The sequence below is a fragment of the Bolinopsis microptera genome, chromosome 10 (genome assembly GCF_026151205.1).
Source record: "Bolinopsis microptera isolate Bmic1 chromosome 10, MBARI_Bmic_1.0, whole genome shotgun sequence".
Taxonomy (NCBI): domain Eukaryota; kingdom Metazoa; phylum Ctenophora; class Tentaculata; order Lobata; family Bolinopsidae; genus Bolinopsis; species Bolinopsis microptera.
Genome location: NC_087081.1, coordinates 13,069,013 through 13,094,674, shown reverse-complemented (window position 1 = coordinate 13,094,674; position 25,662 = coordinate 13,069,013). Strand labels below are relative to the sequence as shown.

At 41.2% G+C, this 25,662-nt stretch overlaps 6 protein-coding genes across 7 annotated transcripts; all 6 read left to right on the top strand.

The window, feature by feature from the left end:
• The first annotated feature begins 1,397 nt into the window (after positions 1 to 1,397).
• LOC134821537 (uncharacterized) lies at positions 1,398 to 5,538 on the top strand. The gene is made up of 7 exons (XM_063832244.1): positions 1,398 to 1,553; positions 1,837 to 2,138; positions 2,330 to 2,512; positions 2,708 to 2,862; positions 3,032 to 3,293; positions 3,483 to 3,659; positions 3,958 to 5,538. The coding sequence occupies exons 1-6, from the start codon at positions 1,398 to 1,400 to the stop codon at positions 3,634 to 3,636; spliced, it is 1,212 nt and encodes a 403-aa protein (XP_063688314.1). The 3' UTR covers positions 3,637 to 3,659; positions 3,958 to 5,538.
• Positions 4,743 to 5,234, top strand: LOC134821636 (fatty acid-binding protein, adipocyte-like). Its single transcript, XM_063832338.1, has one exon. It carries the CDS (start codon positions 4,743 to 4,745, stop codon positions 5,232 to 5,234), a length of 492 nt encoding a protein of 163 aa, XP_063688408.1.
• A 215-nt stretch (positions 5,539 to 5,753) lies between the features above and the next one.
• On the top strand, positions 5,754 to 9,935 carry LOC134821533 (uncharacterized). Its single transcript, XM_063832238.1, has 6 exons — positions 5,754 to 7,295; positions 7,741 to 7,848; positions 7,970 to 8,073; positions 8,274 to 8,573; positions 8,774 to 8,880; positions 9,117 to 9,935. The coding sequence occupies exons 1-6, from the start codon at positions 5,834 to 5,836 to the stop codon at positions 9,481 to 9,483; spliced, it is 2,448 nt and encodes an 815-aa protein (XP_063688308.1). The 5' UTR covers positions 5,754 to 5,833; the 3' UTR covers positions 9,484 to 9,935.
• Positions 9,936 to 11,112: 1,177 nt separating this feature from the next.
• On the top strand, positions 11,113 to 16,515 carry LOC134821534 (serine/arginine repetitive matrix protein 1-like). Of its 2 annotated transcripts, XM_063832241.1 has the most exons (7): positions 11,113 to 11,599; positions 11,788 to 11,854; positions 12,017 to 14,728; positions 15,057 to 15,323; positions 15,596 to 15,705; positions 15,889 to 16,013; positions 16,158 to 16,515. In XM_063832241.1, exons 3-7 carry the CDS (start codon positions 13,231 to 13,233, stop codon positions 16,279 to 16,281), a joined length of 2,124 nt encoding a protein of 707 aa, XP_063688311.1. In that variant the 5' UTR covers positions 11,113 to 11,599; positions 11,788 to 11,854; positions 12,017 to 13,230; the 3' UTR covers positions 16,282 to 16,515. The 2 variants fall into 2 exon arrangements, with proteins under 2 accessions (XP_063688311.1, XP_063688309.1); XM_063832239.1 differs by having other exon boundaries at positions 11,788 to 14,728.
• A 229-nt stretch (positions 16,516 to 16,744) lies between these two features.
• LOC134821847 (gem-associated protein 5-like) lies at positions 16,745 to 20,089 on the top strand. Its single transcript, XM_063832661.1, has one exon. It carries the CDS (start codon positions 16,745 to 16,747, stop codon positions 19,949 to 19,951), a length of 3,207 nt encoding a protein of 1,068 aa, XP_063688731.1. The 3' UTR covers positions 19,952 to 20,089.
• A 218-nt stretch (positions 20,090 to 20,307) lies between these two features.
• On the top strand, positions 20,308 to 21,916 carry LOC134821539 (uncharacterized). Its single transcript, XM_063832246.1, has 3 exons — positions 20,308 to 20,388; positions 20,596 to 20,777; positions 20,957 to 21,916. Exons 1-3 carry the CDS (start codon positions 20,324 to 20,326, stop codon positions 21,304 to 21,306), a joined length of 597 nt encoding a protein of 198 aa, XP_063688316.1. The 5' UTR covers positions 20,308 to 20,323; the 3' UTR covers positions 21,307 to 21,916.
• Positions 21,917 to 25,662: the final 3,746 nt, after the last annotated feature.

Genomic DNA, 25,662 nt, shown 5'->3' with positions numbered 1-25,662 from the left:
CCTTTTGAAAACAGAATGGTTTTAGAAAATAAAACTTGTTTAATTTGGGTGAAAGCGCCCAATACCATTTGATTCTTTAATTAATATTACTTTAATTAATTAAAGTAATGTTACTTAATATTAATTAATATTACTTTCTTAAATTATTCATTAACAGTTTTTCTATAATAATGATTGATTGATATGATATAACTACAGCCTTATTTCTTGCAAGGTATGTTAATTAAGATTCAGCTGACAGAATTATAAAATTGTCTTCAAATGTTCACCCAGGCGTTAAAATTTTAATTTTTTCAATCGCCTATCAGGTTTCTATAATCTTATCATAATATAAATGAAAATGATCAATTATGGCTTTCCGTATATTATCCATTACCAAAGCTTATAGTGCAAAAGAGCCAAAAGTACAAAACCTTACAACAGTAATATTAGTAATTATATTACTGTAATATTATTACAAGTAATTAATTACTTATTTAATTTATATAAGTTAAAGAGGACTATTACTAGTTATATTGTTATACATTATATTACGTATATGCGGGTATTTGCTTTTAATAATAGAACTATCAATTATGTTGATAGTGTTTTTTTGATGTGCTCATGTTATTAGAGCCGCTGATAAGAAGATGTTTTACGCTTGATTGTAGATCCCTGATTTTTAACCCATTGAGAATGCCATTGAGACTGGAATACTGTTTTATGACGACCTCAAATTTAGTGGTTGAATCAGTTTCAAATCGTTAGTTATGCCAATATAACAGTACTTAATATACAGAGAGACCGATTTATCACGACTTGTATATCTTATTTTAGTAAGCGATATCATCTTGATATCCTTACAGATGCTTTTAAAATGTTCTCCAGTAAAGTTCTTCTTTACTGGAGTTCTTCTTTTCAGTTCTTCTGAACTTATTGTTGTGTTACCTACCTTGACATGCACAGAAGGTAACGAATTTTTGACATTTTTACAAACTTTTTTATAAGAATTATCCGAATCACAGCACTCTAAAATATAATTTCACCACGGTCTAAATCAAGTATAGTGTTAGATATTTGTGTGAGAAGTAGAGATGTATCTTTGGAGGCTTATTAAATGAATAAATAATTACAATTATTATTTATTTATTATATTTATGATATGAACCAGTCCCATTAGTACGTTCCCCCTGTTAGTACGTTTAACTAGCCCCCTCCCTTATGTTTGGTAATGTTTTGCTGAATTGGTATTATCATATTTATAATTGCTTGTATTCTTTAATTGACTACTGTGATTATTCTCCACACCTATCTCAGTTACCACTGGCAGTTTTCCAACTTTCCGTTATAATAACACGCTAACTAATCCCTCTGATTATAAAGTTATAACTAACTAATCACAATAACCTCTACTAGATATGGGTAGCAGTAAAGGGGACAGGTCACGATCAAGGTCTCGCTCCCCCCACCGATCCGACTCCCCAAACAACCAATCACCCAGATGGACTTGTAAGAATTGTAGTAACGAGAATGATATAAATAGAGAGAAGTGTTCAAAGTGCAAACTCCCTAAGGTGAGGCTTGGTTCGGTTTATTTTAACTAATATTAGTAAATAGTATAATATTATAATATTATTGTATAATCTCCTGAGTAAACATTAACCAGTAAACAAAGCTGGTTCCCAATCAAAGTAGCTAGTTCATTGCTTGAGGCGTTTTTTTTTATTTGTGATAAATTTCAATAAAATAGAGAAGTCCCTAATACTCTGTTTCTTTGAAAGAAATCAGGAAAACACGTGAAAAATTACAAGATTTCTTGTTTGTTCCCCCTCCCCCTCACAACTCCATCTCTGTCAGGGTAAAGATAAGAAAGACGTGTTCACGGAAGACTGGGAATGCGACAAATGTGGCTCTAACAACTTCTCACGCCGGATAGACTGCTTCAAATGCCACGCCCGCAAACCTCCAATAGACCCTAAACATCCCAACGACTGGGAATGTCGGAATTGTAAAGGAAACAACTTCAGCCGAAGGATAGACTGTTTCAAGTGTGGTGAGCCAAAGCCGAGGTTCATATCATCTACGGGAGGACCTGGAGGACCTGGAGGAGCTGGTCCTGGCGGGCAGGAAGCTAGAGATGGGTCGTGGTTTTGTGACTGGTGGGTGTTCGTGGATACCTGTGATAAACTTATGCTATGGTCATTCTTGTAGTATCTTCACCAAGGCTTTTCTACAGCTATAATTTTAAGACTCAAACTATTGAACTTTGTCAGGTCATATCAACTTATTTTTTTCTTCTTAATAAATTGAAAATAGTAACAACAAACAAATAAAAAAACCTATTTTTCAGTGGGGTCCTGAACTACTCCCGACGCACGGACTGCTTCAAATGTCACCTCCCTAAACCCAGAAGCTACAACTCCAGCAACAACCGATCTCACCAGCCGTCTTATCAGGCGGAACAGCGAATCAACATGTCAAGGATCAGATCACCCACCCCTGAGAGAGGATACAGACAGAGATCACCTATCAGGTATTTAAGATCAAACCGGAGGTATTTAAGACTGGGATAAGATTTTCATGTATATGTGCACTGTTTATACATATGCAATGTGCATTTTGTCGCGGAGAAATGTCGGCTATGACAGGCATCGGAATGGAACACTATCTCACAAAATTTCATATATAAGCCTGATCACTAACAGAGTTGCAATCCCTTGTGTTTCAGGTTTAATCCCGGAGCAATCCCGGAGCGCGCGCCGGACGTAGATCCTTTAACAGGCGAAGCAGAGTGGCCCTGTCCAGTTTGCGGAGTCAATAACTTCTACAAGCGGTTCGACTGTTACCGCTGCTTTGAAAAGAAGCCGCTTGATGGTGTTATGGGTTGGTGATTAATTATTTACCCCAAGTATCATCATAAAGTGTCTACACTTCATTTTAGTATATCACTTCAGGGGCCCATTTCAGGGTTTTTCATGTTTATCCTGTATCCTGCTACTTTTAACTTTATCCGACATACTCTGTTGTATCCTAACAGTCCCCCCTCTCCCAGTACGAGAAGGTAGAGCCTACTCAGAGCCTCCACGTGACCACACAGCCCCACGTGACAACCCTTACATAGAACCACCACGTGCCACCTACTCTGCTTACAAACCCCAGTCCTCACCTCCAGATGGTCCCCTCAGTATCCCAAAGAAGAGGTTTCCTACTGATTGGATATGCCCGGATTGTCACGGGTTGAACTATAGTAAGAGGACGGATTGTTTTAAGTGTCATCTGGCTAAGCCGGAAGAGGGCCACGGTATTGATTCAAGGTGCGTGTCCGGGATCGTGTTTTGTTTGATCAGGGAACTTTTATAATTTTGAAAATCATTTAACGTCCAAAAATCAAAAATTCGAATTCAGCCAAGCAGCCACATTGTTTCTTCTGCAATATTAAAGCGGATGTAACTAACTTATACAAAACTGTAAAATCCCCATATAAAATCGTGCACTCCCCCTAGAAGTCTAGAAAAGTCGAGTAGACCGGTACGGGACGGTGATTGGACCTGTGGTTCCTGCGGGGGTAACAACTTCTCAAGGAGAACAGACTGTTACCGCTGCAAGGACCCCAAACCAGCGGAGGAGGAGAGTGCTGCTGTTGCTGGTACATGGTAGTCACGTGTTTCTGGAGATTTAAGGTTAGTCTTAATCTGGATGTTTTCTGGTTTATTAATTATGTTAGTAGGAAAATTCGAATTGTGGCGCATGGATCTCAGCGAGTTCTGTTCCTGTAGTGCAAATGCTCATGTTACCTTATATGGGCATCACGTGTCGGTGGAGTAGCTAAATTTCTAAACACTGTGTAAGGCTCTGATTTGTCCTCAAAAGTTCAATATGTATGGTACCGAAAGTTGGTGAGGTAAACCAGATATGACATGTACTGACGAACCGTGAGGTCATCTGGAACTGATTGAAACCTGGAACTCTTTGTTTCAGAGTGTGGAGTGAGAAGAGGTTTAGAGGAGAAGGAGGAGTAACGAGACTCCAGAGAGACTGAGACTGCTGAGAGTCTTTTTTATATTCCTTGGTTCTGTAAATTTTTACCTTTTACTTGTGAACCTGCTAAAATGAGAAACTTTGTGTTTGGTATTTTTAACCGCGCTGAAAGTACCAGGATTTTATCGAGAAGAGGAGAGTCTCCGGTGAGATTTGAGTATTTATGACGTCATAGGTAATTTAATATGTGTTCTTATCGTTGGCGGGATGTGGAAGTTTCACTTCAAAACTAGATATTAATAATTAAAATACCGTCTCCTGGAGAATGCACATTATACCGGACACCCTTTTGAGGTGTGTAGTGTGAACGGTTTGGTGTTTTAAACAAACTCCGGTTTGTGTGTGCACTAGAGTTGGACACTATCCCACGGCCCGGGGAGGGTTGAAACTTTGATTATGTTTGGGATTTTGGTCAGGGTTTTAGGATCGGGGTGGAATATTGTCTCCCAGCCTCTGGGCGAATTCCTAAATATTTTGTGATTTCTCTGGTAGCACTTCTTGGTATGACGCTGATTGTTCCTGATACTCTTAATTATTGTTTTAGAGCTTTTTCGAAAGATTGGTTTTTTAAAGGTTTCTTTTCAAATTCAAAGATCAAAATCTTACTATCATATTCAAATTTACATTGTTATAGAAAACTAATGACTGTAGCAAGACTATATTTATCTCATATTTAACTATCCACCTTAACAGCGCATTCCCTAGCTCCCTAAAAAGAAGCACACATGTCAGCTGATGATTCAGTCCCCGGATCAGTTCCAATTCCCGGATCTCCCGAGAGAACCCGCTCAGCTTCCCCACCCGGGTCTCCCAACTTCTCCGGAAAATGGAGACTGAAGGAGTCCGAGAACTTTGATCCCTTCATGGTTGACTGCAACGTTGGGTACCTGAAACGAACGGCCGCCGGGATTGTCAGCTCGGAACACCACATTGAACAGGAGGGAGAACACATGAAGGTGGTGGTGAAAGCAGCTGGGTTAGGATCCGGCAAACACCAAGAGTACGATGTCGGGGGGACTTTCTCCGAGGTGGAGATTAATGGAGAGAGCGCTGAAGTGGATACAACATGGGTGGATGAAGGAATCAGGGAGTTGCACAGAACGGAGAGTTTTGAGTATCTTCTTGTCAGACAGCTGGTGGATGACGATACCATGGTCCTCAATTTGGAGTCTCCAAAGGGGACGGAAGCTAAGCGAATTTACAAGCGGATAGAATAAGTTTTAATGTTATTCCCTCGCTTCTTCTCTCTGCCACCCAACGAAATACAGTGATTTGAGATGTGACTCTAGTTTTGATAGAGCGTCCTGAAAAAGTGAAATGAAGCATTCAGCAATTAAATTAATAAATTATTTGTATTAATGAACTCCTCTGTTATGAGGATAATGTCAGTATTCTTTATTTTATCCGGTTTCATTCAAAGTTAACATTACAATTACCATTTTTTTCCTCTTAGGAATCAACTTTCAGATGAATCTTTGTATAAAAATTGATGTTTTTAAAAGTACCGAGTTTGAACTTTCACTAATCGTCTCAATTGCATTCTCAATATTTAGGTTTAAGCTACTACCAAAATACCAAAGTATCTGTCTTAAATTACTAAAAGCAGCTAAAGAAATATCTTCTGCAGTGAAATAACGGCACGGAGTTTGTTGAATGTTTTCTTAAATCAAGATTGTAAATTCGATAATAAAGGCCATCTAAATAGCTGCAGTTATTCTACGTCTTAAATCATTTAATAAGAGTAAACTTTAGACACGTGACTTATTACAAAATAATACTACAAAATAGTATAATAAATAACATTCAATAGCCTGGTATGTCTATGAAACGCAAGGCTCCCGAATCAGCTCAGTCTCTAAGAGAGGGAGAATGGTTCTGTGCTGGTTGCACCGCCAAGAACTTCAGCGCTCGTGTCGTCTGCTACAAGTGTCCCATGACCAAACAGGAGTCTGAGGTGAGGTCGAAGGGCAAATCTGCTCTTGACTGGGATTGCTATAAATGTAAAGCTAAGAACTTTGGCTTTCGAAACACTTGTTTCAAGTGTTTCATCAGCAAGCGGGAATCTGACGATATAAAGGCAGATAGAGAGGGAGTTCCATGGTTGTGCAGGTTCTGCAACTTGGAGAATTTTGCACACAGGATGGATTGTTTCAAGTGCAAGAGAGCCAAGGATATGGCAGATGTAATCCCACCCCGGAGAATGATGAGTCCCCCGAGGAGAATGAGCCCTCCCCCAATGATGGGGTACCCCAGGGACAGATCCCCTCCACGTTTCGGGATGTTCCCCAGAGGGCGGAGTCCCCCTATGCGGGGTCCCTCCCCACCACCAATGTACCGAGGCAGGTCTAGATCTCCCCCCGGAGGAGGTAGACGGTTGTTACCGTCCCCTCCCCGTCGGGCTATTTCCCCTCTCAACAAGGCCTCTGTGCCACCACAGCGTGGTACTCAGGGAGAGTGGCAGTGTATGTTGTGCTTTACAAGCAATGGTCCGATGAGGAACGATTGTTACAAGTGTACTACTATTAGAGGAGACGGCGGAGCAGGCCCTGCCAACAGTTCTGTTCATTCCAGAATTGGGCCAGTAGCTCAATCGGGACCGGGTAATGGTAAGAAACTGAAGAAGGGACAGTGGATTTGTATAGCGTGTGACGTAGTGAACTTCGCTCAGAGAAAAGAGTGTTTTAAGTGCAAAGCTGCTAAAGAGACTGTTGCTCAAGGCAGTGATTTGAGCTTGTCTATTACCATTGATAACACCCCAAAAGATAACCCTCAGGTAGTTCTGAATCATAGCATGAAGTCTGACTCTCCCATGTCTCCAGCTAAACGACCCAGGCCCAATCCAGGGCCAGGAGCGCCCTGTTTTGCTGGCCCTGGAAACCCCAGAACCCAGTGGGGACCAGATTGGGTGTGCGGCTTCTGTAGAGTCGATGTTTTTCCGAAGCGCCCTGATTGCTTCAAATGTGGACGCTTCAGGGAGGAATGTGAATTAAGAAGCGATCCACGTCCCCAATTTGGAAATGTAGACAGGAATGGTCCAGGTCCTAGGGACAGATTTAGTCCGGGCCCGCGGGACAGATTCGGTCCAGATCCAAGAGGTCCAGATCCACGTGGTCCAGATCCACGAGACCGGTATGGTCCGGAACGGAGGGACATGCCGGGTGGCTCTGGACAGGGGTATACATGCCGATGCGGCAACTTCAACCGGATGATAGAACCGGACTGCTTGAAATGCGGCAGGCCGAATGACCACCGACCAAGAGATCACCCTATGCGTGGAGGTAAGGCTAGGTTTTTGGACTGCAGCTTGAGTCAGCTCAGCTTTTTGTCTATCTTTGTTGATATGCTTCACATCAATGGTCCGTTTTCCAGCTAACAGTTCCTCTGTCTTGGTATCCGTAGTTTTTCGATCATGGAGGAAGCTGATTTACTGCATTGTCCCTGCCATTTTGAATCTATAATGTCACTAGTGATGTGAATTTACCCTTGAATTAAATCTCTTTAATAGTTTTAAATTTCGGTATCGATATTCACGTCAACTGAATTGACAAAAATCTCATTTTATATCAGTTCAGTGCGGTCTTATTGATTTAGTTTACAGCCTGTTTAAAAAACATCAGACAGATCGAACAAAACAGTTTTAGAACACCTAGTTTTGTGTAAAGCAAATCAAGGAGCCTGCACTGAACTGACTGAAGCTGAACTCATTAACATTATTCGACACAGGGCCTAGTAGATCACCTCCGCGATTTTACAGCAACACCCCCAGAAATCGCCCTCCTTCTCCTAATAGAAAAGTGAACAAAACAGCTCAAGCTGGCAAGAAAAAAGAAGGTACTTTAAATGAACTGATTATCAAATTAAATTGTGACTACTCAGAATAATGTTTTTGTTTTTCAGCTGTCCAGTTCAAATATTGCTAATTAAAAGTTAATTTAATTATAATTGTCTTCAGAAAAGAAGTATTTCCCTGACTGGAAGTGTGGAAAGTGTGATTTTACAAACTTTGCTAAACGGACTACATGTAGGCAATGCTCTAGAAAGAAAGAGGAGGTTGAGGTGATTAACGATATCTTATTTAAAGGGACCAGAAGCTCAATCTATCAAATATTTAAATTAGCTCGGGGTTCTTAAGTTTATGTAAGAGATTGCCCAAAAATAAACTCACACGCGTAGAAATTGTAGATTATCAAAAATTTGGAATATATATATATATATACAAGTTGTAAATTGTGTCTTCAACCAAGTTTATTTCTCAGGAGAAAGTTGCAGAGGCAAACAAAACAGCCATACCACCCAACACTCCCAAAAACTTTGAACAAGAATGGGGAGGTAAGACCCTGCCGGAGGTAATAGAGGAATACGTGGCCATGTGGGCCGAGTGTGAAGCTGACCCGGATAAGAAGATAGCAGAGGGTGAGATTGATGGTAGGAAGATGATAAAACTAAAGAGGATTGCTAAGAGGCTAGCTACTAAGAGTAAGAAGAAGGACCCTGAGGGGGAGGAGGCGCTGACAGCCCAGAAGAACTATGATAGTCTCTGCTCTCTGCATCAGAAGGTTATTACTAATCAGTCACTAATTAGTAATTAGGGTCACCTAATTAGCTACTTAGCTTATGATAAGCTGCTCTGTAAACTTTTACTAGCGTTATTATAATTCGTTTTATCCGTTTAATGCCTGTTATGAATCGATAATTTATTACATTTAAATGATTCCATAATTGATCTCAAGAATTAATAGACCTCTTTCTTTAACAGTCGTTCCGTGATGTGAAGGGAAGTGAGCTGGACTGGGATTGTGTTCAGTGTCTAGCCTATAATTGGGCTCAGCGCCAGAAATGCTTCAAGTGCGCAGCAGATAAACCGTGAGTTTACTCAACATGTTAACACATGTTAACACATTTAACATGTTACTTAGGGGTACTTAATTTAAATGTCTTCTTAAAGATAATTTCTATTAATTGGTCATGTTATCGTTAGGTATTTATTTAGCTAAGCATTTAGTTTAGTCTTCAATTGAATCATTATTTAATTAATTGACGTTTGTAATATTAACAAAATTCTTTCTTATCTTTGTTTGTCATCATTGTGAATTTCTCAGTGTCAAAGAGGGCGAGGAAGCGGGAGAAAGTGCTGCAACAGATGATGCCAAACCAAGTGAGGGGACTGAAAGTGAGGAAAAGACTGAGGATGCCTCTGAAAACGTTGTAGAAAATGTCGTTGAAAATGTTGTCGAGGAATCCTCGGAGAAAGAAGCAATGGAAACGTCAGAGCAAACCGAGGAAGCACCTGAAGAAAAAGATGGGAAGTCTGGTGAAGTTGAGGAGAAACTTGACCAAGTCGAGGAGAAGTCTGACAAAGTTGAAAAGACAGTGCAATTAGATCCCGATCCATCAGTGGACATCCACGAGGAACTTAAAACACCTGACAATTGTTCGGACCAAGATGTTGCTTTTCAGGACTACTAAACTGAGGGCCGAGAGGACAGATGGCATGTTTTTATTAATTTTGCAAATACACTATTACAATCATAATATTAATAACATTAAATAGCTTATTTGTTTTTACTTTCGCATTTTATGTTGACAATTTTCCAGTTTTTTTGTGCATATGTTTTGTTCCATGTTTGAAAGGCGATTTCCCGTTTAAAAACTTTGCAAAGAATCGGGCGACGAGTTGAATCTTCAACTTTCCCCATCCACCAATTACCACGCAAAAAAGGTTAACCAGGACGTCCTGCCTGGAAGCGTTGTACCCCAGAGCCTCGTCAGGGAGTAAGGGGTCTAGTCAGGGTTGGGGTTAAAACAATAGCTCTGGAGTATGAGATTTTGGGGCAAGACACGGACGTTAAATGTTGCTGTATCAGCGTTTATCATAATATAAAGATATAATACATAAATCATTTTCTTATTTTCTTCAATTTGTTCCCTTTAACTGTTTCAACCGATGACCTATTTATATATTATAGACAATTATAAGTACACCAAGTAGTGGTAAATCGCACATATGTAATTTGGTTTCAATATTTGTGACTAGGCCGTCAACTACGATTGGCATCATCCAAGACTATAATTCAAATTCATGTTCTGATTCTTCTCTGATTTTTGTATTCGAACCTTTTATTTGCTATATGATAAATAGTTGTTATGTTTCTAGTAGGCTATCCATTATCGGTATGAAATCTTTTATCTAGATAAACAGATAAAAATTTAGGTTTTATCTAGATAAAACCGATAAAACCGATAATTTTTTTGCTGAAGGCCAAAGCCGAAATTTTTCCGAATTTCACAGAAACTAATTGTCGACATTTATTACTGTTTACCAGTAATCTTGCTAAAGTACAACTTCCTTTCTTTTGAAAATATTAGAGCATTAGTTTTCTTCTCCGGGAACAATAGTGTACCAGTTCTCTTCAAAACAGTAGATCACCGGTTTCCTTCTCCTAAAAACAGTGGTGTACCAGTTCTCTTCAAAACAGTAGACCAACGGTTTCCTTCTCCTGAGAACGGTAGTGTACTACCAGTTCTCTTCAAAACAGTACACCAACGGTTTCCTTCTCCTGAGAACAGTAAAGCACTAGAGTTCTCTTCAAAACAGTAGACCAATGGTTTCCTTCTCCTGAGAACAGTAGTGTACTACCAGTTCTCTTCAAAACAGTACACCAACGGTTTCCTTCTCCTGAGAACAGTAACGCACTAGTTCTCTTCAAAACAGTATACCACCGGTTTCCTTCTCCTGAGAACAGTAACGCACTAGTTCTCTTCAAAACAGTAGACCAGTGACCACCGGTTTCCTTCTCCTGAGAACAGTAGTGCACCAGTTTTCTTCAAAACAGTAGACCACCGGTTTCCTTCTCCTGAGAACAGTAGTGCAACGAATACCAATTCTCCTCGAAACAGTAAAGCATTTAAAGTGATGAACAGTGAACCGTTTCCTTATCCTGTGGATAACTTGGAGCAACAGATTCCTTCTCCTGAAGACAATGTTTCACGCCTAGAACACTTACGGAATTTTATTGTGTGCCCTGCCGGTTTTTTGACTCTTGTTAACAGTAACATGCTCGTTCCTGTTTCCAGAATGGTTGTAAGGTAGAACGCCAGAACCCTAGCCTCAAGATAACAATGTCAATAACTTTCTCTAGACTTCTACAGTTCTACAGTTCTACAGTTCCATAGGTATACAAATGTAAATAAACCTCTTAAGCTCACATTTAAGTAAACTACCTCTTCTATCATACTAGAAGACGTTTGGGACTGTTTCTTGGATTACTTGGGAAGGCAAAAACATTAATATTTCTTTAAAAATTTACGGTATTGTGGCAGTTTTTTTTGGTAATTTCTAGTGAATTTTTATACCGATAAAAATATGTTTTATCTAGATAAACAGATAACCTTTTTTTACGAATTATCGGAGATAATTATCGGTAAAGATTATCGGAGTGGATAGCCTAGTTTCTAGGATATGACTGATCTTTTAAAAGGAACACCGGATGGTGTTGGAATCATTCCACAGGACGAGGAGGTACCGTTAGGATGAAATACTACAGCTGAGCAGTGAAAGTGACTTGCAAACTAGCACTTATCTGTAAGTTTGTAACTTTTATAATGTATATTATTCAACATGAGCCACAGATTGTGAGCTATTTCTGTATTTTGGACATCCCTTTCAGTTTCACTTTCCCTTTCAGTTTCACTTTCCCTTTCAGTTTCACTTTCCCTTTCAGTTTCACTTTCCCTTTCAGTTTCATTTTTCCATCACCTTCATTTTCTCAGACGATCTATCGAACAAGACACCCTAATCACGAGCATCTGAACGGATTAACATATTTGCAGCGTTCATGTAAGTTTATAAACACAAAACAAGTTGCGTTATATCCCTGATATTCTGCTTTGATTTTGACATTCTGTAGAATCATTGAAATTATCTGTTTTTGAAAATTCTTTAATCATTTAAATTACTGATCCAACTAAGTTGAATGCTTGAAGGTTTCTTCTTTTGAAGGAGTGTTATAGATGGAGGCATTGAAGTGGAAGAGTAAGAACATCGGGTAGAAAGATATGGAGAGGAAGAATTGAAGGAAGAACTGAAGTTGACTTGGTGGACGATATTGATCTTTTGGAGCTAGTTTAATCGCTCTAAGAAGTTATGTTTACATTAGATAAGACGTGTGAGACGGCAGGACTAATGTTGGTTTAAGGGACTGAAGTTGTCATATATAATGGTCATACAGAGGGGGGCTACAGAGTTATTTGCCCTGGTATATCAATGAGAATCGAGAATTCAGACAATCTTTGCAGTTTTATTACCATTCGTTAAGTGATGTTAAGTGCATCTACTTGTGCAGAGTTTCTTCAGGATAAAAGTTTAAGTTAGGTTAAAAAATATGAGGAATAGGCCGCGCAACAGTACTTTCCATTTCAAGAGTGTTAGTAATAGATGGTCCTATACTGGTGCTAAGCGTAGCACTAATTCTCTTGGGGAAGACTTTGGAGTTTTCACGTTCTTCGAGATGCGTAGCTCCATCTGGAAAGTTCTTTAGTTTTTAGGCCTTTAAAACCATCATAAAGGCGTGAATCACACCGTTCAATTTTATCAACAATCTATCGTAGGCAAAAACTGAAACGCAGCAAAGGTTATTGTAAAAGTTTGTGGGTGATGTTGATTGTTGATGAATGTATTCGTGTTGACGTATTTATAAAACTAACATCTTCAATCTTCATCATCTTCTTTTTATACTTCTTTCTATGTCGCTTTCCATAATATGACTTCTTTTTTGTCAGCACACGATATGTCCTTCAATATGCCCCAAGAATTGATTGATCTTATGAAAAGACACCCAAAATCAACAATAATGATTTTGGGTGGTAACGTTCGGTGTAAAATATGTAGTAATCCTAGTTGTTTTGTAGCTGAATACACGTCTTCTTTTGACCAGATGAGTTTGACCATTAATACCTTATTTATCAGAGAAGAAAAAATGAAATCAATGTTAAAATCTAAAAACATTTTCTGTGTGTTTCACTGTCACAATTATCCAAAGTTTATGTCTCATGACCACTAGTAAGTTCTCAGATAAGACGCGGCTTTTTGTCCTTGAGTCTGAGGAGGCAGTAGGATCTATTCAGTGTTGAGGTTATGTCCTGTACCAGGTAAATAAACGCTGAAAGTTATTAATCAAAGCTAAGGTTAACCACTCTTTAAATATTCAGTAGGAAATGTCTAGAGAAGGGACGAAGAGGGAAGGAAGTGAGGGAGGGGGCTCCCGGAATAAAGATCAGATGAGAGAAGGTGACTGGCTGTGTGGGGAGTGCTCTTCTCACAACTACAACGCGCGCATCACGTGCTATAGGTGCACTCTTCCCAAGGAGAAGTCCGAACTGATGCTCAAGGGGAAGTCTGCTCTTGATTGGGAGTGTTTTCCGTGTAAGATGACAAACTTTGGTTGGAGGCAGGAGTGCTTCAAGTGTCACATCACCCGCCAAGGGTCAGAGGACCTGAAAGCAAGACAGGTGGGTGTGGAATGGTTCTGCAGATTCTGCAACTTAAAGAATTTCCCCAACCGTAACGACTGCTTTAAATGTAAGAGAACCCGGGAGTTTTGCGATACCAGAAGGAGGTCCCGTTCTCCACCTAGAGGTATGCGTCGTAGCTTCTCTCCGGGCAGAAGGAGTCCACCCAGAATGAGAGGGCCCTCGCCGCCCCGCAGGCCCATGTCCCCTCCTCGTAGGGGTAGATCTCCGCCTCCTCGCCGACGTTCTAGATCTCCAATCCGTCGTAAGGCACCCTCTCCTCCTCCACCTCAGCCGAGGAGAATGTCCCCTCCTCCATCGCAAGATGCTGAATGGAAGTGCAACCTTTGTGCTACTTTCAACGGTTTAAGGAGAAAAGACTGTTACAAGTGCACTACTCCTAAACCAAACGCTGGACCAAAGCCAGGACCTTCGCTGCTTGGGCAGGTGTTCGGGGATGAGAGTGGTGGTAGTTCCTGGGATTGTCCAGATTGCCACATCAAGAACTATAGCTTCAGAACCGAGTGTTTCAAGTGCAAGACTCCTAAGCCTGACGAGTTAAACAAGCCTAATCCAAGAGCCAATTTTAATAACCGTCCCAGTAACAAGGGTCCCTCGAACAAGAGCCTCCTCTCAACTCCAGTCTCCAGACCGGATGATTACTACGAACCAGAGAGTCCACCCCAACGTATAGACACTTCCAGCGCCCGGCAGCAGCATGGGCCTGATTGGTCCTGTCGGTTCTGTAATGTTGATATTTTCCCTACTCGCAATGACTGCTACAAGTGTGGCCGGACACGGGATGAATGTGATTCTGGTGGGGCTGATGATCTGTTCAACTCTTACAACCAAAATAAAAGAGCCTCCACAAATGCACCTCTGATCGCAGATCGTCCTAAGCCAGTCCAATCAGATGGCTACACCTGTGGTTGTGGCACCTTCAACAGATGTGACGAGACATCGTGCAACTGGTGCGGTAAACTCAACCCTGGTCGTGCGGCACCACCTGCTAGAAGCCAGGTGTCTGGCCCTAAAACTGAGTGGGACTGCAGGGACTGTAGGATCAACAACTTCCATTACAGAACCACGTGTTTTAAGTGCAACAAGAGCAGGGAAGAGTGTGAAGAAGTCAGGGCGGCCACTAGAGATCATCAAGCAGGGTCTAGTGAGAGGAGGATGAGTCCCAGGAGGCAGGCTAGAAGAGGTAAGAGTTAATGTTAGATAAGTAAGAGGTAAAAGGTAATAAGGGTAATAAAGAGTTGGCTCAGATTTCACTGTCTTTGGTTCTTAAATGATTTGTCTTCAATTAATAGCTTGCAGGTCAAGGTGAGATGACTTTGTATTTAGTGAGGTTCTTAGTGTTTCGCTCAAAAGAACTATTTAACCGAGAACTATGATTGTTAGGCTACATACTTGCCCGAAGATGGTAATATTTTCTATCTAAAGGTTTGAATTTCAGCAACACTTTTAAATAAACTTAACATCTCAACGAATGCCCCCCTCTAACCCTTATACCAGTTTACCATTTCCAGAGAGATCTCCTGCGAGAAGAACTCTACTTCCCGACAGACATGAGCCTCCTCCTCCTCGAAGCAGATTTAGTCCTCCTCCATTCAGAGGTGGTCGCTCCAGATCGCCACCTATGAGACGAGGTCCCTCTCCACCCAGACGAGGGTTCTCTCCTCCTAGGAGAGGCAGGTCTCCTCCTTTCAGAGGCAGGTCTCCTCCTTTTAGAGGCAGGTCTCCGCAAAGAGGAGGCAGATCTCCGCAAAGAGGAGGCAGGTCTCCGCCCCGAACAGGTTGGTTTTGAAATGTGTGTTTTGGTGAATGGACCGGTTTCAGGTACTCTGAAATCTTTAAAGAAGGATTTTCATTATTTAATTTTGTATTAGAGTTTCGAGTTCCGAATATAGCCCCTCGATTCAGTATAACTTTTAGTTCGGCCTGGACGAGCTATAACTATTGGAGTTATTGTAATGGGTAAGCTATCTTAAATTTAACAGCTATAACTGTTATCTTAAAGTTAACAGTTCTAACTGTTATCTAAAAGTTAACTGTTCTAACTGTTCAGGTCCGGGCAAGAATTATCAGCCGGACTGGGAATGTAAAGACTGCAATATTAATAACTTTGTGAAGAGAACAAAGTGCTTCAGATGTGGCAAGGAGAGAACTGAAGTTCAGGTACTGTTAGGTGGCAGTATTACTATTAAGTTGTCCATTTTCGGAGGAATTGATCGCAAAATTGTATTTCAGTGAAGTGTTAACACTATAGATATATTACCATATATTAATTAGTGATGTATTCATTATTGATTAATTAATTAATTAGTTAATTAGTTGATTAATTAGTGATTTATTCATCAGGTGGTCGTGAATGCCGATGGGAAGCCAATAGGCCCAAACGATTGGCTGTGTCCTAAATGTGATGGTCACAACTTTTCCCGTCGAGAAACTTGCTACAAATGCAAAACGGACAAACCCGGCAACAAGTAAATAATTTTTAAGGATTAAACTTTTTTTCGTCTTTTTGGGATCCGATATCCATATCCTACTGAAATTTCGTGTTGGTCGCTCCTAGTTGACAGTTGACACCATGTCCTTCACTGCACATTGAAGATAAAACTTACTTTTAGGAGAGAAGAAGAGAAAAATGAGTCGCCTAGAGAAGAAGACAGCGGAGATGTAACAGACGATCTGGTTGATATGCACTCAATCATGCAGGGTAACATGGACAGAGTTGAAATAGACGCCATGTGAAATCGGACCCTTAATAATTTTTATTACACATTTAAAAAGTTTATTACCCAATTTTAATCTTTTTCCGAGTGCTATACTGGGGGTGAACGTTGATCCTAGGCTTAACATCGGACTCACTTTTTAATTGTTAAATGTTCATTATCCGGTCTGAATTCATTTAAGTAATCTGACTTTGAACTCAAGTTAAAGAATATTTATTGTGTGATTCTTCTTAAATATTTGTTGTACCTATCACCCCCGATTTTTATTGAATTCAATTATTGTGAAACTTTGGACAGCAAATCCTGAACATTTTAATTCCTTGACCAGGATTATTGAATTGTATGGCGATTATGGTGATTCTAGGTAGATGCTGATACCTGATTTTAAGCCACAACTTGGAAATTAAAATAAATTTGCTCCCTTAACTTAATTATATTAACTTTCCATATTATACCTCAAACTTAACCTCACTCTCCTAGGAATGTTAGGAACAGATGGCACCTCAGTGGAGGACACAGACCTCCAATGTCTCTACACTGCCCCCAACTGGTACCAGTCCCATGTCATGGACTCTAACGGTACTTACATCGCCTACGGAGCCCGCAACATGGTTCAGATCCTCTCCTTGGAGTTGGTTCCCGTCAGGATGCTCTCCTCTCATCCTAAGAGGGTAACAGCGGTTTGCTTCGCAGAGGGAAACGTGCTGGTGTCAGGGTGTGATGGAGGTGTGGTGATGACGTGGTGCGTGGAGACTGGGGTTGTGTTGTCGACCCTTCTTCAGACCCCTATTTGTGTGGCGGCGCTTGTTTTTAAGAGCGGCCAGCTTTTCTCGGGTGACGAGAAGGGGATTGTTTGTGTGTGGGATTGGGAGGAATTGAGAAAAGGAAAGACTTTTTCAAGGTTTCAGCCGTTTTCGGAAAAGATTATAACTATGGACTGTTCAGATCATGCTGATGGGAGGTTCCTAGCTTTGGGCTATAAGATGGGAACTATTGCTATTATGTCCGTTAAGGGCACAGAAATGACTCTAATGCACACCCTTAAAGGCCACGACATGGATATATTCAGAGTATCTTGGTGTAAAAACAACTTTCCAAATATTTATTCCTCCATCACAACAGACTTACCTATCGAAAATTTAGTGGTATCAACATCTCGAGACAAATCAATCAAACTGTGGGATGGCTTCAGTAACAGACTTATCCGATCACTTCCGTATCCACCGAAACTATCATCAGGAAGGGAAAGCAATCTAAACCGGGAGCAACCTTGGTCTTCAGTGACCTGGACTGATGCCGGGATAGTTGCGTCCTCTGCTACTGGCGATATAGCCCGCTTGGAGGAATTGACGACTGAAGAGGGTATCTCAGAACTGAAATGGAAATCTTTCGATAGCCCTCATGGACACAGCAAGAAAGTGTTCACTATCTGTGATTTAGGGAATAGCCAGGTTGTGACCACTAGTATGGATAGAGAAACAATCCTGTGGAGAGAGGGGGAGTGTGCTAAAGTTGCTCACGGGTTGGGTGGCTTTGCTTATGGTCTAGACATCTCACCACTGTCGCCTAACCGCATCGCTGTGGCTACCGGCGACAACATGGTCAGGATCTGGGAGCCTTATCAAAATAAAGTTATTCAGGTATGGCAAAGTGTGAGGACTAAAGTGATGGTTGTGGCATGGCATCCTTATAAAGAGGGGGTGGTGAGTTTTGGAACTGAGGAGGGTAGAATTGGGATTTACGATGTAAATTCCGGAAACATGAACACTTCTTCTACTTATCACGAAAAGCCGGTATATTCTATGAGCTGGGGTTATGTACCTACCAAGTTCGGTGAGGATCCCCTGAAGACGGGCCTGTATTCCTGTGGCGGGGAAGGTATCATCTTCTGTCACAAACCCAAGGAGTTAGGGAAAACAGCACCAAATGTTAACTCTTATCTTGCCGCGGAGAACAACTACAAGCACCAACCCCCAGCCCGAACTGCTGTGGACTGGGAGTTTAACTCTAAACTCCTTGCTGTGGGAAGCAGCAATGGAGTCATTGAGATATTCAAGGCTCCCAATCTTCAGTTGCTTACCGTCTTCCAATATCACACTCGGATCATCAATAAGTTGAGATGGGGTAGGAATGAAGGAGATAAAGTTATTTTCAAGTCATCCACTATCGAAGAGAACGTAGAGTGCCCTCCATCAGATCAGCCCCAACTTCTACTCGGATCCTGCAGTGACGATAACATGATCTGTGTACAGGACCTCTCTAGCATCACTCCCTCCACCACACCCATCCTCAAATCAGACCAGACTCTTAAAGGTCACACTGCTCGACTCACGGATATCGATTGGAACCCACACAACTTCAAATACATCGTATCATCATGTTACGACGGTACTGCTCAAGTTTGGGACATAGAACAAGGGGTTGGTGTTTCTAGTTTCAGAGGTCATGCTGGCCGGGTTTTCAGTGTCAGGTGGTCTCATACCAAGATTGACTGTGTTTTCTCCGGATCTGACGAATTTACTGTGCGGCAATGGAAGGTTTCAGAAAACACGGAAAAGAATCCTCCGAAAGTAAACCCTCTTGCGCCCACTCATAAACCAAATAACAATAGGAAAAAGAAGAAAAACGCCAAGAAAAACGTAGTTATCTCGGAGAACAAGGTGGAAGTGGTCTCCGTGTCTGATAAAGCGCTAACCTGGAGGAAACCAGCACCATCCAGCACTACTCCTGATCCTGCTGACGAACCCGCCATGAAATCAGAGCCCATGACAGTATCTGTTAGTGATGTCAAACGCAAAAGAGGGACCAAGGGGAAGTCTCTGCTGCCTCTTGCATCACGTCGTGACCATTGTTCCAAGTCTGAACAAGCTCATCAAATCCTACAAATTGCTAACGATATATTTACCGACCAACCCTACTGTGATGACTCGTTGACTGCTGCTGATATAGGTTTGTATAGCAGTCGTTCCAAAACATTCGAACTCGTCGCAGAAGAGCGTAGGAGCCACAGCACAGAGAACCATCATCACCAAGCAGCTCTTTTAGGGATTTGGAGTAGTGACATTCGAGCCACTATCGACCATGCTATCCAAACCAAAACTGTGACTGAATCCCTTCTCTCGGTGGCTGTGACATGTGGTATGGACAAGTATCGAGAGGCTGTTAAATGCTTTGTAGCCCAGCTCACTGCCTCACGAGACTTCGTCACCGCCGCCTCCTATCTCCTGATACTAGGTGAGACGAAACAAGCTATAGCCATGCTCGTCGCGGAGGAGTGCTTCCGGGAGGCACTTGCCATCGCTAAAATGAGACTGTCTCCAGATGATGAGGTTATAAAGAATATCTACGAGAAGTGGGCTGGTAAGCAAGAGAGGGAAATGCAGTTTGACTCCGCTATCAAGTGTTATCTAGCTAGTGGAGATGCCAGACGCGCCATCATGGTTATGCTGAGGAGAAAAGATGTGGCGTCTCTGGAGACAACTCTGAAAGTAGCGGAGATTGTTAAAGAGGAGGAGATGTTGCCAGCTATTAGAGCAGCTTTAGAGGAGGCCAGGTTGAGCGAAGAGAATTCTGCTCACGTAGTTAGTGGTGAGATAGAGGTTAGTAATAACAACAGAGATGTGGAAAATGGAGACAAATGTGGGTTGAGTGGGTCAGTTGAGCAGCCTGCCCTTCAAAATGGCAGCTGATTGTTTTGTGTGACATATTTCGTTTAAGTTAAATTAAGCTTTTTATCGTTAATTTATTGCCAGCATGTGAAACTTTATCTTATCTTTAATTGTAATTGCTCTTGTTAATTTGTTATTTTAATTTTTATATTTTCGATACAGTCTGGAGTCACATTTTATAGAAATACGCATTTCCCCCCGAATTTTACGTTTATTTAATGTTCTTGAAGTTGTGTTTTTAAGTTTGAACGGTTCGTTAGACATTAACAGTATTATTCAAACTGTAAATTTACTACAAAATGGAAAATATTCATTTTACTTCTGTTTATCCAAATTCACAACTCTCATACTCAGTAACGATAATATAACACAGCTATGAATACGGCGGGGGGTATGATAAGACGCACCGTTCTATCTCCACATTTACGTCAAATCGTTGAGAACAGAGTTTGTTCAAGGTATGTTCCTCTTCAACCGAAAATTAAAATTTCACGTTTTGTTTGAACAAATCTATACCGATACAATATGGTGGGTATTGAAAACATTTTCTAAATTTTTCAACAATTTATGTGGAAAAAATGAAACTGAACAATCGTTCACCGTTTTGTGAAGAAATTGACAACCTATATTACGTAGTGAGTGGGTTTATAAACATTCAATTTCAGGAATGCCACGAACGTTAGAATGAGTGACGTTGTTAAAAAGGTTCTGAGATACAACCCAGTAAGTTGGATGTACAGATACCTCAGTCCTGGTCCAATACCCAAACCTGTATCTGAAAGAGAGAAGAGACTGTTGAGGGGCTCTAGATTCAGATCATTTTTTGTCATGCCTGCCTTCTTCAGTTGTAAGTTCCAGTTTGGATTAATCTTAATTAATTAATTATTAACTGATTTCTTAATTAGCAACTTAGGGATCGTTTCTAATAATAATATTCTTCGTGTAATTATACGCACTAACATCTTTGTAATCGATCGGCTCTTATGATTACGAAAGTTAATTTTAATACATTCTCCCTAATTTCAGCCTTCGGAGTGTTATTTTACTACGAATGGAAAGACAGACAGGAGCTACTAGAAATCAAAGAAATCACGTACGACCGGCGTAAGCAGATGTCTGTAGACCGATACAACGCAGCTACAGGTCAAACTAAATGGGACAAGAACAAGTACGCTAAATGTACCGAGGGAGATCAGGCTAGGGCCGGGCAGGAAGCTGCAGGGATAACTGTGGAAGATAACATTGCTGTTCAAGTTAGTGGTGAAGTAAAGGAAGTAAGGAAGAAGAAGAAGAAGATGAAATCTGTGAAGGAACTGTATGAGGCTGGTGATAATGATCAGCCTCCAACTCTGATCGGGCAAATAAGGGGCACGTAACATTGAACCTGATCAGCTAGGATGCGTTTAGGTTTAACTTGAGTCTTTGATAGCTGATGACGGAATGGTACACACATTTCAGTGTTTCGCGAGGTGTTCTAGCCACTGATACCATAATCTCACCCCATACATAACTGATACTGAGTCTAGCCATTGGTTGAAAGTGTGATATGAACCCACCTACTGACACTGTGAAACCCGAAACTAATCTCCCGTACGTGTTATTCCGCACCAGAAGTCCTACTTCCCGTACACTCGCTGTTATTTGATATGCATTTACCTCAACTAACTTCGGCCCACATACATGATATTATTTTGTATTCACAGTGTTTGTGACCTGCGTTTGAATATCGATTCTCCTTATCATGCTGAACAGGTTTTTGCTCAACCGCGTTTATCACGTACGCTTTGTACACTGTCACTTGTTATATTGTTTATATTACAACCCACACAATTATCTCGCAGCTCCTGTGGCAGTGTTTTAGTGTTGACGTGATTATGAAATGTATATTTTGTTTTATAGTTAACTTATTTGCTTTGAATCTTGTTAAGTTATTGAAATTTTGTACTGAATATGGTATAAATTTATAATTTTACTTTCCGCTTAGTCTACACCTGTTGAATTGCGCACCTCTTGATATGTCGAGAATTTGTGTATATTTTGTGTATAGTTCCTTTTGAATGTGCGTGCTCTTTGAAGGTATAGAAAATACAATACACATTGCCCTGCATTTGCTAGCGTATATTGTACAGTTTACCTAGTTAACCTACAAGTACCTGCTGTATTGCTTTCTAACTGAGTCAGTTATTCGGAATTAGGACTGATACCGAGTTTGTAACTCAGATATTTGTATTTATTGCGATGACTTGCGGAACACACAGCGCTGATAAGCGTCGCAGGGAAAGTCTCACAAATTGCACGGGACTTTATACTACACGTTTTTATTGTTATTGTTATTGTATATTAATATATTCTGAGTGAAGTTGACTGGTCTCTTTGAGCAGAAGATGTACAATAAACTACACTACATATTGTAGTTTATTGTACATTGTATGGTCTCTTTGAGCAGAAGATGTACAATGTACAAAGTACAATAAACTACACTACATAGGTCAGGGGTATGGCGTCTATTAGGGTGGCAATGTGTCGTGGTCTTCAAAGAGTCCCCACACAAATAAAACAGAGCAGACTACTCACCAGACAACCTAAACGGTAAGATAACTTGTAGTTCTAAACGGTGAGATGGCGTTTTTGAGATTTCCTTTTCCGGCAGAAATATCTATTTAATTGTTGAACGTTGGCAGCCAACAAGATGAGAGGGGTACAGACTACAGACTACAGACTACAGATCCATTTGGTTAGCATAGGTGAAATAAGGTATTGCTAGACGTCAAACGGATATTCCCTCAGGAAATTCCACAACGGCCCACCTAGGAATCCAGATGGAGAGAACCCTTGGCCCGTCGGTCAACAGAAACTATTCTTTTTTACCGGTCTCGGTGTCATCACTGGTCTTTGCAGTAAGTTATTTGTTAGTCGCATAGTTTTACTGTACTTTTACATCTCTACGTTGGGAACACGTCTGGAAACTGTTAACCACTTTTACTTAGTTACTTCCTTTCAAGGACCGAGCTGTATATCGGATTAGCGTATGGTTATAAGGTTAAATTTGCAGCTGTTAATAGATTTTGTTGTTAAGACTAAGTGGTAATTAAGGGAAACAAGTTTTGTGGATGTCAGCAATTGTTCTACCCTTAACTTTTAAGTAACAATTTCATTAAAAAACAAACCGTTTCAGTTTGGGCGTACAAAACAGACTTATTCAAACCTAAATTTGGAGAGATAGACTGGGACAAGATTCGAGCTGAGAGGAACGCCTTGGTGGATGAAGCTGCAGAACCTGAAGATGATGATGACGACGAGGATGAGGAAGAAGAAGAGGCTGCTGCTGAGGAGGAGGCTGCTGAAGAAGAGGCTGCTGAGGAGGGTCAGTCTATTAACTGAACTACAGTATACACATGCCATGTTTTTCCTAAACTTAAATGTTATAGATGTCTAAGACATCTGCACTGTGATCATGATTAATTGGAAACGTTGTTTTAAACAGTGTTTTGCCACGATCGATTTTGGTAATTTTTTTGTAGCACGTATAAAACTAAGTGATGAAGTGAGGAGAGTGTCATATTCTTCGTAGTATGTAGATTAATCAATCATATTTTCTGCAGAGGAGGTAGCTGAAGAAGCTGCTGAAGAGGAAGCTGCCGAAGAGGAAGCTGCCGAAGAGGAAGCTGCTGAAGAGGAAGCTGCCGAAGAGGAAGCTGTTGAAGAACCCGCTGAAGCTGAGGAAGAAGTGGTTGTTCCAGAAGAAGAAGCAGCTCCGGTCGAAGAGGAAGCAGCCCCAGAAGGAGAGGTTGTCCCTGTTGAGGCTGCCCCTGCAGAAGAAGTCGCTGACGTTGTTGAAGAAGCCGCAGTTGCTGTCGAAGAAGTCGCTGCTGCTGTTGAAGAAGCCGCAGTTGCCATCGAAGAAGCTGTTGCTGCTGCAGAAGATGTTGCTGCTGTTGTTGAGGAAGCCGCGGCTGTTGTTGAAGAAGCTGCTGCTGTTGTGGAAGAAGCTGCAGCCGCTATTGAAGAAGCCGCAGCTCCTGTCGAAGAAGCCGTTCCCGTTGAAGAAGCCGCAGCTCCTGTTGAAGAAGCCGTTCCTGTTGAAGAAGCCGCTCCTGTCGAAGAAGCAGTTTCCGAAGAAGCTGTTGCCGAAGAAGCTGCCCCTGCTGAAGAACCAGTTGTCGAAGAAGCTGCACCTGTCGAAGAAGAAGCTGCAGAAGAAGCTGCTCCTGCTGAAGAAGCAGTTGTCGAAGAAGCTGCACCTGTCGAAGAAGCAGTTGCACCAGTTGATGACTCCTTCGATATTATTGATGAAGCTGAAGTAGCTGAGGCCGTTGCTGCAACTGAAGATGTACCTGTGGTCCAAGCTCCAGGTTTGAATATCCTTGAATGCGGTACCTTGTTATTTCTTAACGTGTCTATCATTGAATGATTAATGTGATAAGATTTGAATTGACTTTTTCTTCAAAGATCAGCACATAAAATGCACGTCTTTGCTATTAAAATTAAATGCAGATCCGTGTAATGTTGACCTTAAAAACCATATCTTGTCATTTGGGATTTTCAAGCATCTTGATATCTTCTTCAATTTAGTTTCTCGATTTTTACAATTTCTTCTCTGAACGATCAAGCAACTTTTGATAATCTTTGTAGTATCGATTTGCTTTGGTGCTAAAAGAAATTCTGTTCAAGATGTATAGTATGGTTAGGTTCATTTTTGGCAAGAACGATTTTGGAGAAAATTCGTAAACCAGTTTGGTCAAAATAATAAAATGAATTGGCCCGACATGCATAAAAGTTTAGATTACAACAGAATTTCTTTTAGAGAAATTTGTCGTACCTTTTGCTTTGTATCGAGTGATCGTGATGAGACTAGAAAATATTCCCAGGTTTGATTTGATTAATATTTTTTAATGGAAAGTGCATGTGAAAAAACAAAAGTCAAATCAAATAAATGAATAGACTAAAACAAAAATCGTTCTTGCCATATCTTTAGTCCAATACTGTATCTTTTGATTGGATATATTTCAGTTGAGGAAGCGGCACCTGCTGAAGAAGTTGCTTCTGTTGCTGAAGAAGTCGAAGCTGTTGTTGAAGAAGTCGGAATCGTTGTTGAAGAAGTAGCAGTGGTTGTTGAAGAAGTCGCTGCTGTTGTTGAAGAAGCAGCAGTTGCTGTCGAAGAAATCGCTGCTGCTGTTGAAGAAGCCGCAGTTGCAATCGAAGAAGCTGTTCCTGTTGCTGAAGAAGTCGCAGCTGCCGTTGAAGAGGTCGCAGCTGCTGTCGAAGAAGTCGCGGCTGTTGTTGAAGAAGCTGCTGTTGCTGTCAAAGAAGCTGCAGCCGCTATTGTAGAAGCCGCAGCTCCTGCTGAAGAAGCCGCTCCTCTTGAAGAAGCTGCTCCTGTTGAAGAAGCTGCTCCTGTTGAAGAAGCTGCTCCTGTCGAAGAAGCTGCTCCTGTTGAAGAAGCTGCTCCTGTTGAAGAAGCTGCTCCTGTTGAAGAAGCTGCTCTTGTCGAAGAAGCTGCTCCTGTTGAAGAAGCCGCTGCTGTTGAAGAAGCTGTCCCCGTAGTGGAAGCTGCTCCTGCTGTAGAAGCCCCCGTTGAAGTAGCTGCCCCTGCAGAAGAACCTGAGGCACCAGTAGGGAAAATTGTTGAAGGTCAGTAGCATACTGATGTTCGGGACTAATCGAAATCTCGCTTCAAAATTAACCTCACGTTGAATTTTGCGACAATTCTGACATAGAACAACCAAAAAATG

What these genes read in the sequence shown, in the direction of transcription:
- LOC134821537 (XM_063832244.1), top strand. Translation starts at nt 1,398, where the DNA reads ATGGGTAGCAGTAAAGGGGACAGGTCACGATCAAGGTCTCGCTCCCCC. An exon ending in CAAAGTGCAAACTCCCTAAG is followed by an intron (nt 1,554 to 1,836) that starts GTGAGGCTTGGT and finishes CATCTCTGTCAG; the next exon opens with GGTAAAGATAAGAAAGACGT. An exon ending in GGGTCGTGGTTTTGTGACTG is followed by an intron (nt 2,139 to 2,329) that starts GTGGGTGTTCGT and finishes CCTATTTTTCAG; the next exon opens with TGGGGTCCTGAACTACTCCC.
- LOC134821534 (XM_063832241.1), top strand. Translation starts at nt 13,231, where the DNA reads ATGTCTAGAGAAGGGACGAAGAGGGAAGGAAGTGAGGGAGGGGGCTCC. An exon ending in CAGGAGGCAGGCTAGAAGAG is followed by an intron (nt 14,729 to 15,056) that starts GTAAGAGTTAAT and finishes TACCATTTCCAG; the next exon opens with AGAGATCTCCTGCGAGAAGA. An exon ending in ACGGACAAACCCGGCAACAA is followed by an intron (nt 16,014 to 16,157) that starts GTAAATAATTTT and finishes ACTTACTTTTAG; the next exon opens with GAGAGAAGAAGAGAAAAATG.
- LOC134821539 (XM_063832246.1), top strand. Translation starts at nt 20,324, where the DNA reads ATGATAAGACGCACCGTTCTATCTCCACATTTACGTCAAATCGTTGAG. An exon ending in GAGAACAGAGTTTGTTCAAG is followed by an intron (nt 20,389 to 20,595) that starts GTATGTTCCTCT and finishes ATTCAATTTCAG; the next exon opens with GAATGCCACGAACGTTAGAA. An exon ending in CATGCCTGCCTTCTTCAGTT is followed by an intron (nt 20,778 to 20,956) that starts GTAAGTTCCAGT and finishes CCCTAATTTCAG; the next exon opens with CCTTCGGAGTGTTATTTTAC.
- LOC134821533 (XM_063832238.1), top strand. Translation starts at nt 5,834, where the DNA reads ATGTCTATGAAACGCAAGGCTCCCGAATCAGCTCAGTCTCTAAGAGAG. An exon ending in TCTGCTCTCTGCATCAGAAG is followed by an intron (nt 8,574 to 8,773) that starts GTTATTACTAAT and finishes TTTCTTTAACAG; the next exon opens with TCGTTCCGTGATGTGAAGGG. An exon ending in AAGTGCGCAGCAGATAAACC is followed by an intron (nt 8,881 to 9,116) that starts GTGAGTTTACTC and finishes TGAATTTCTCAG; the next exon opens with TGTCAAAGAGGGCGAGGAAG.
- LOC134821847 (XM_063832661.1), top strand. Translation starts at nt 16,745, where the DNA reads ATGTTAGGAACAGATGGCACCTCAGTGGAGGACACAGACCTCCAATGT.
- LOC134821636 (XM_063832338.1), top strand. Translation starts at nt 4,743, where the DNA reads ATGTCAGCTGATGATTCAGTCCCCGGATCAGTTCCAATTCCCGGATCT.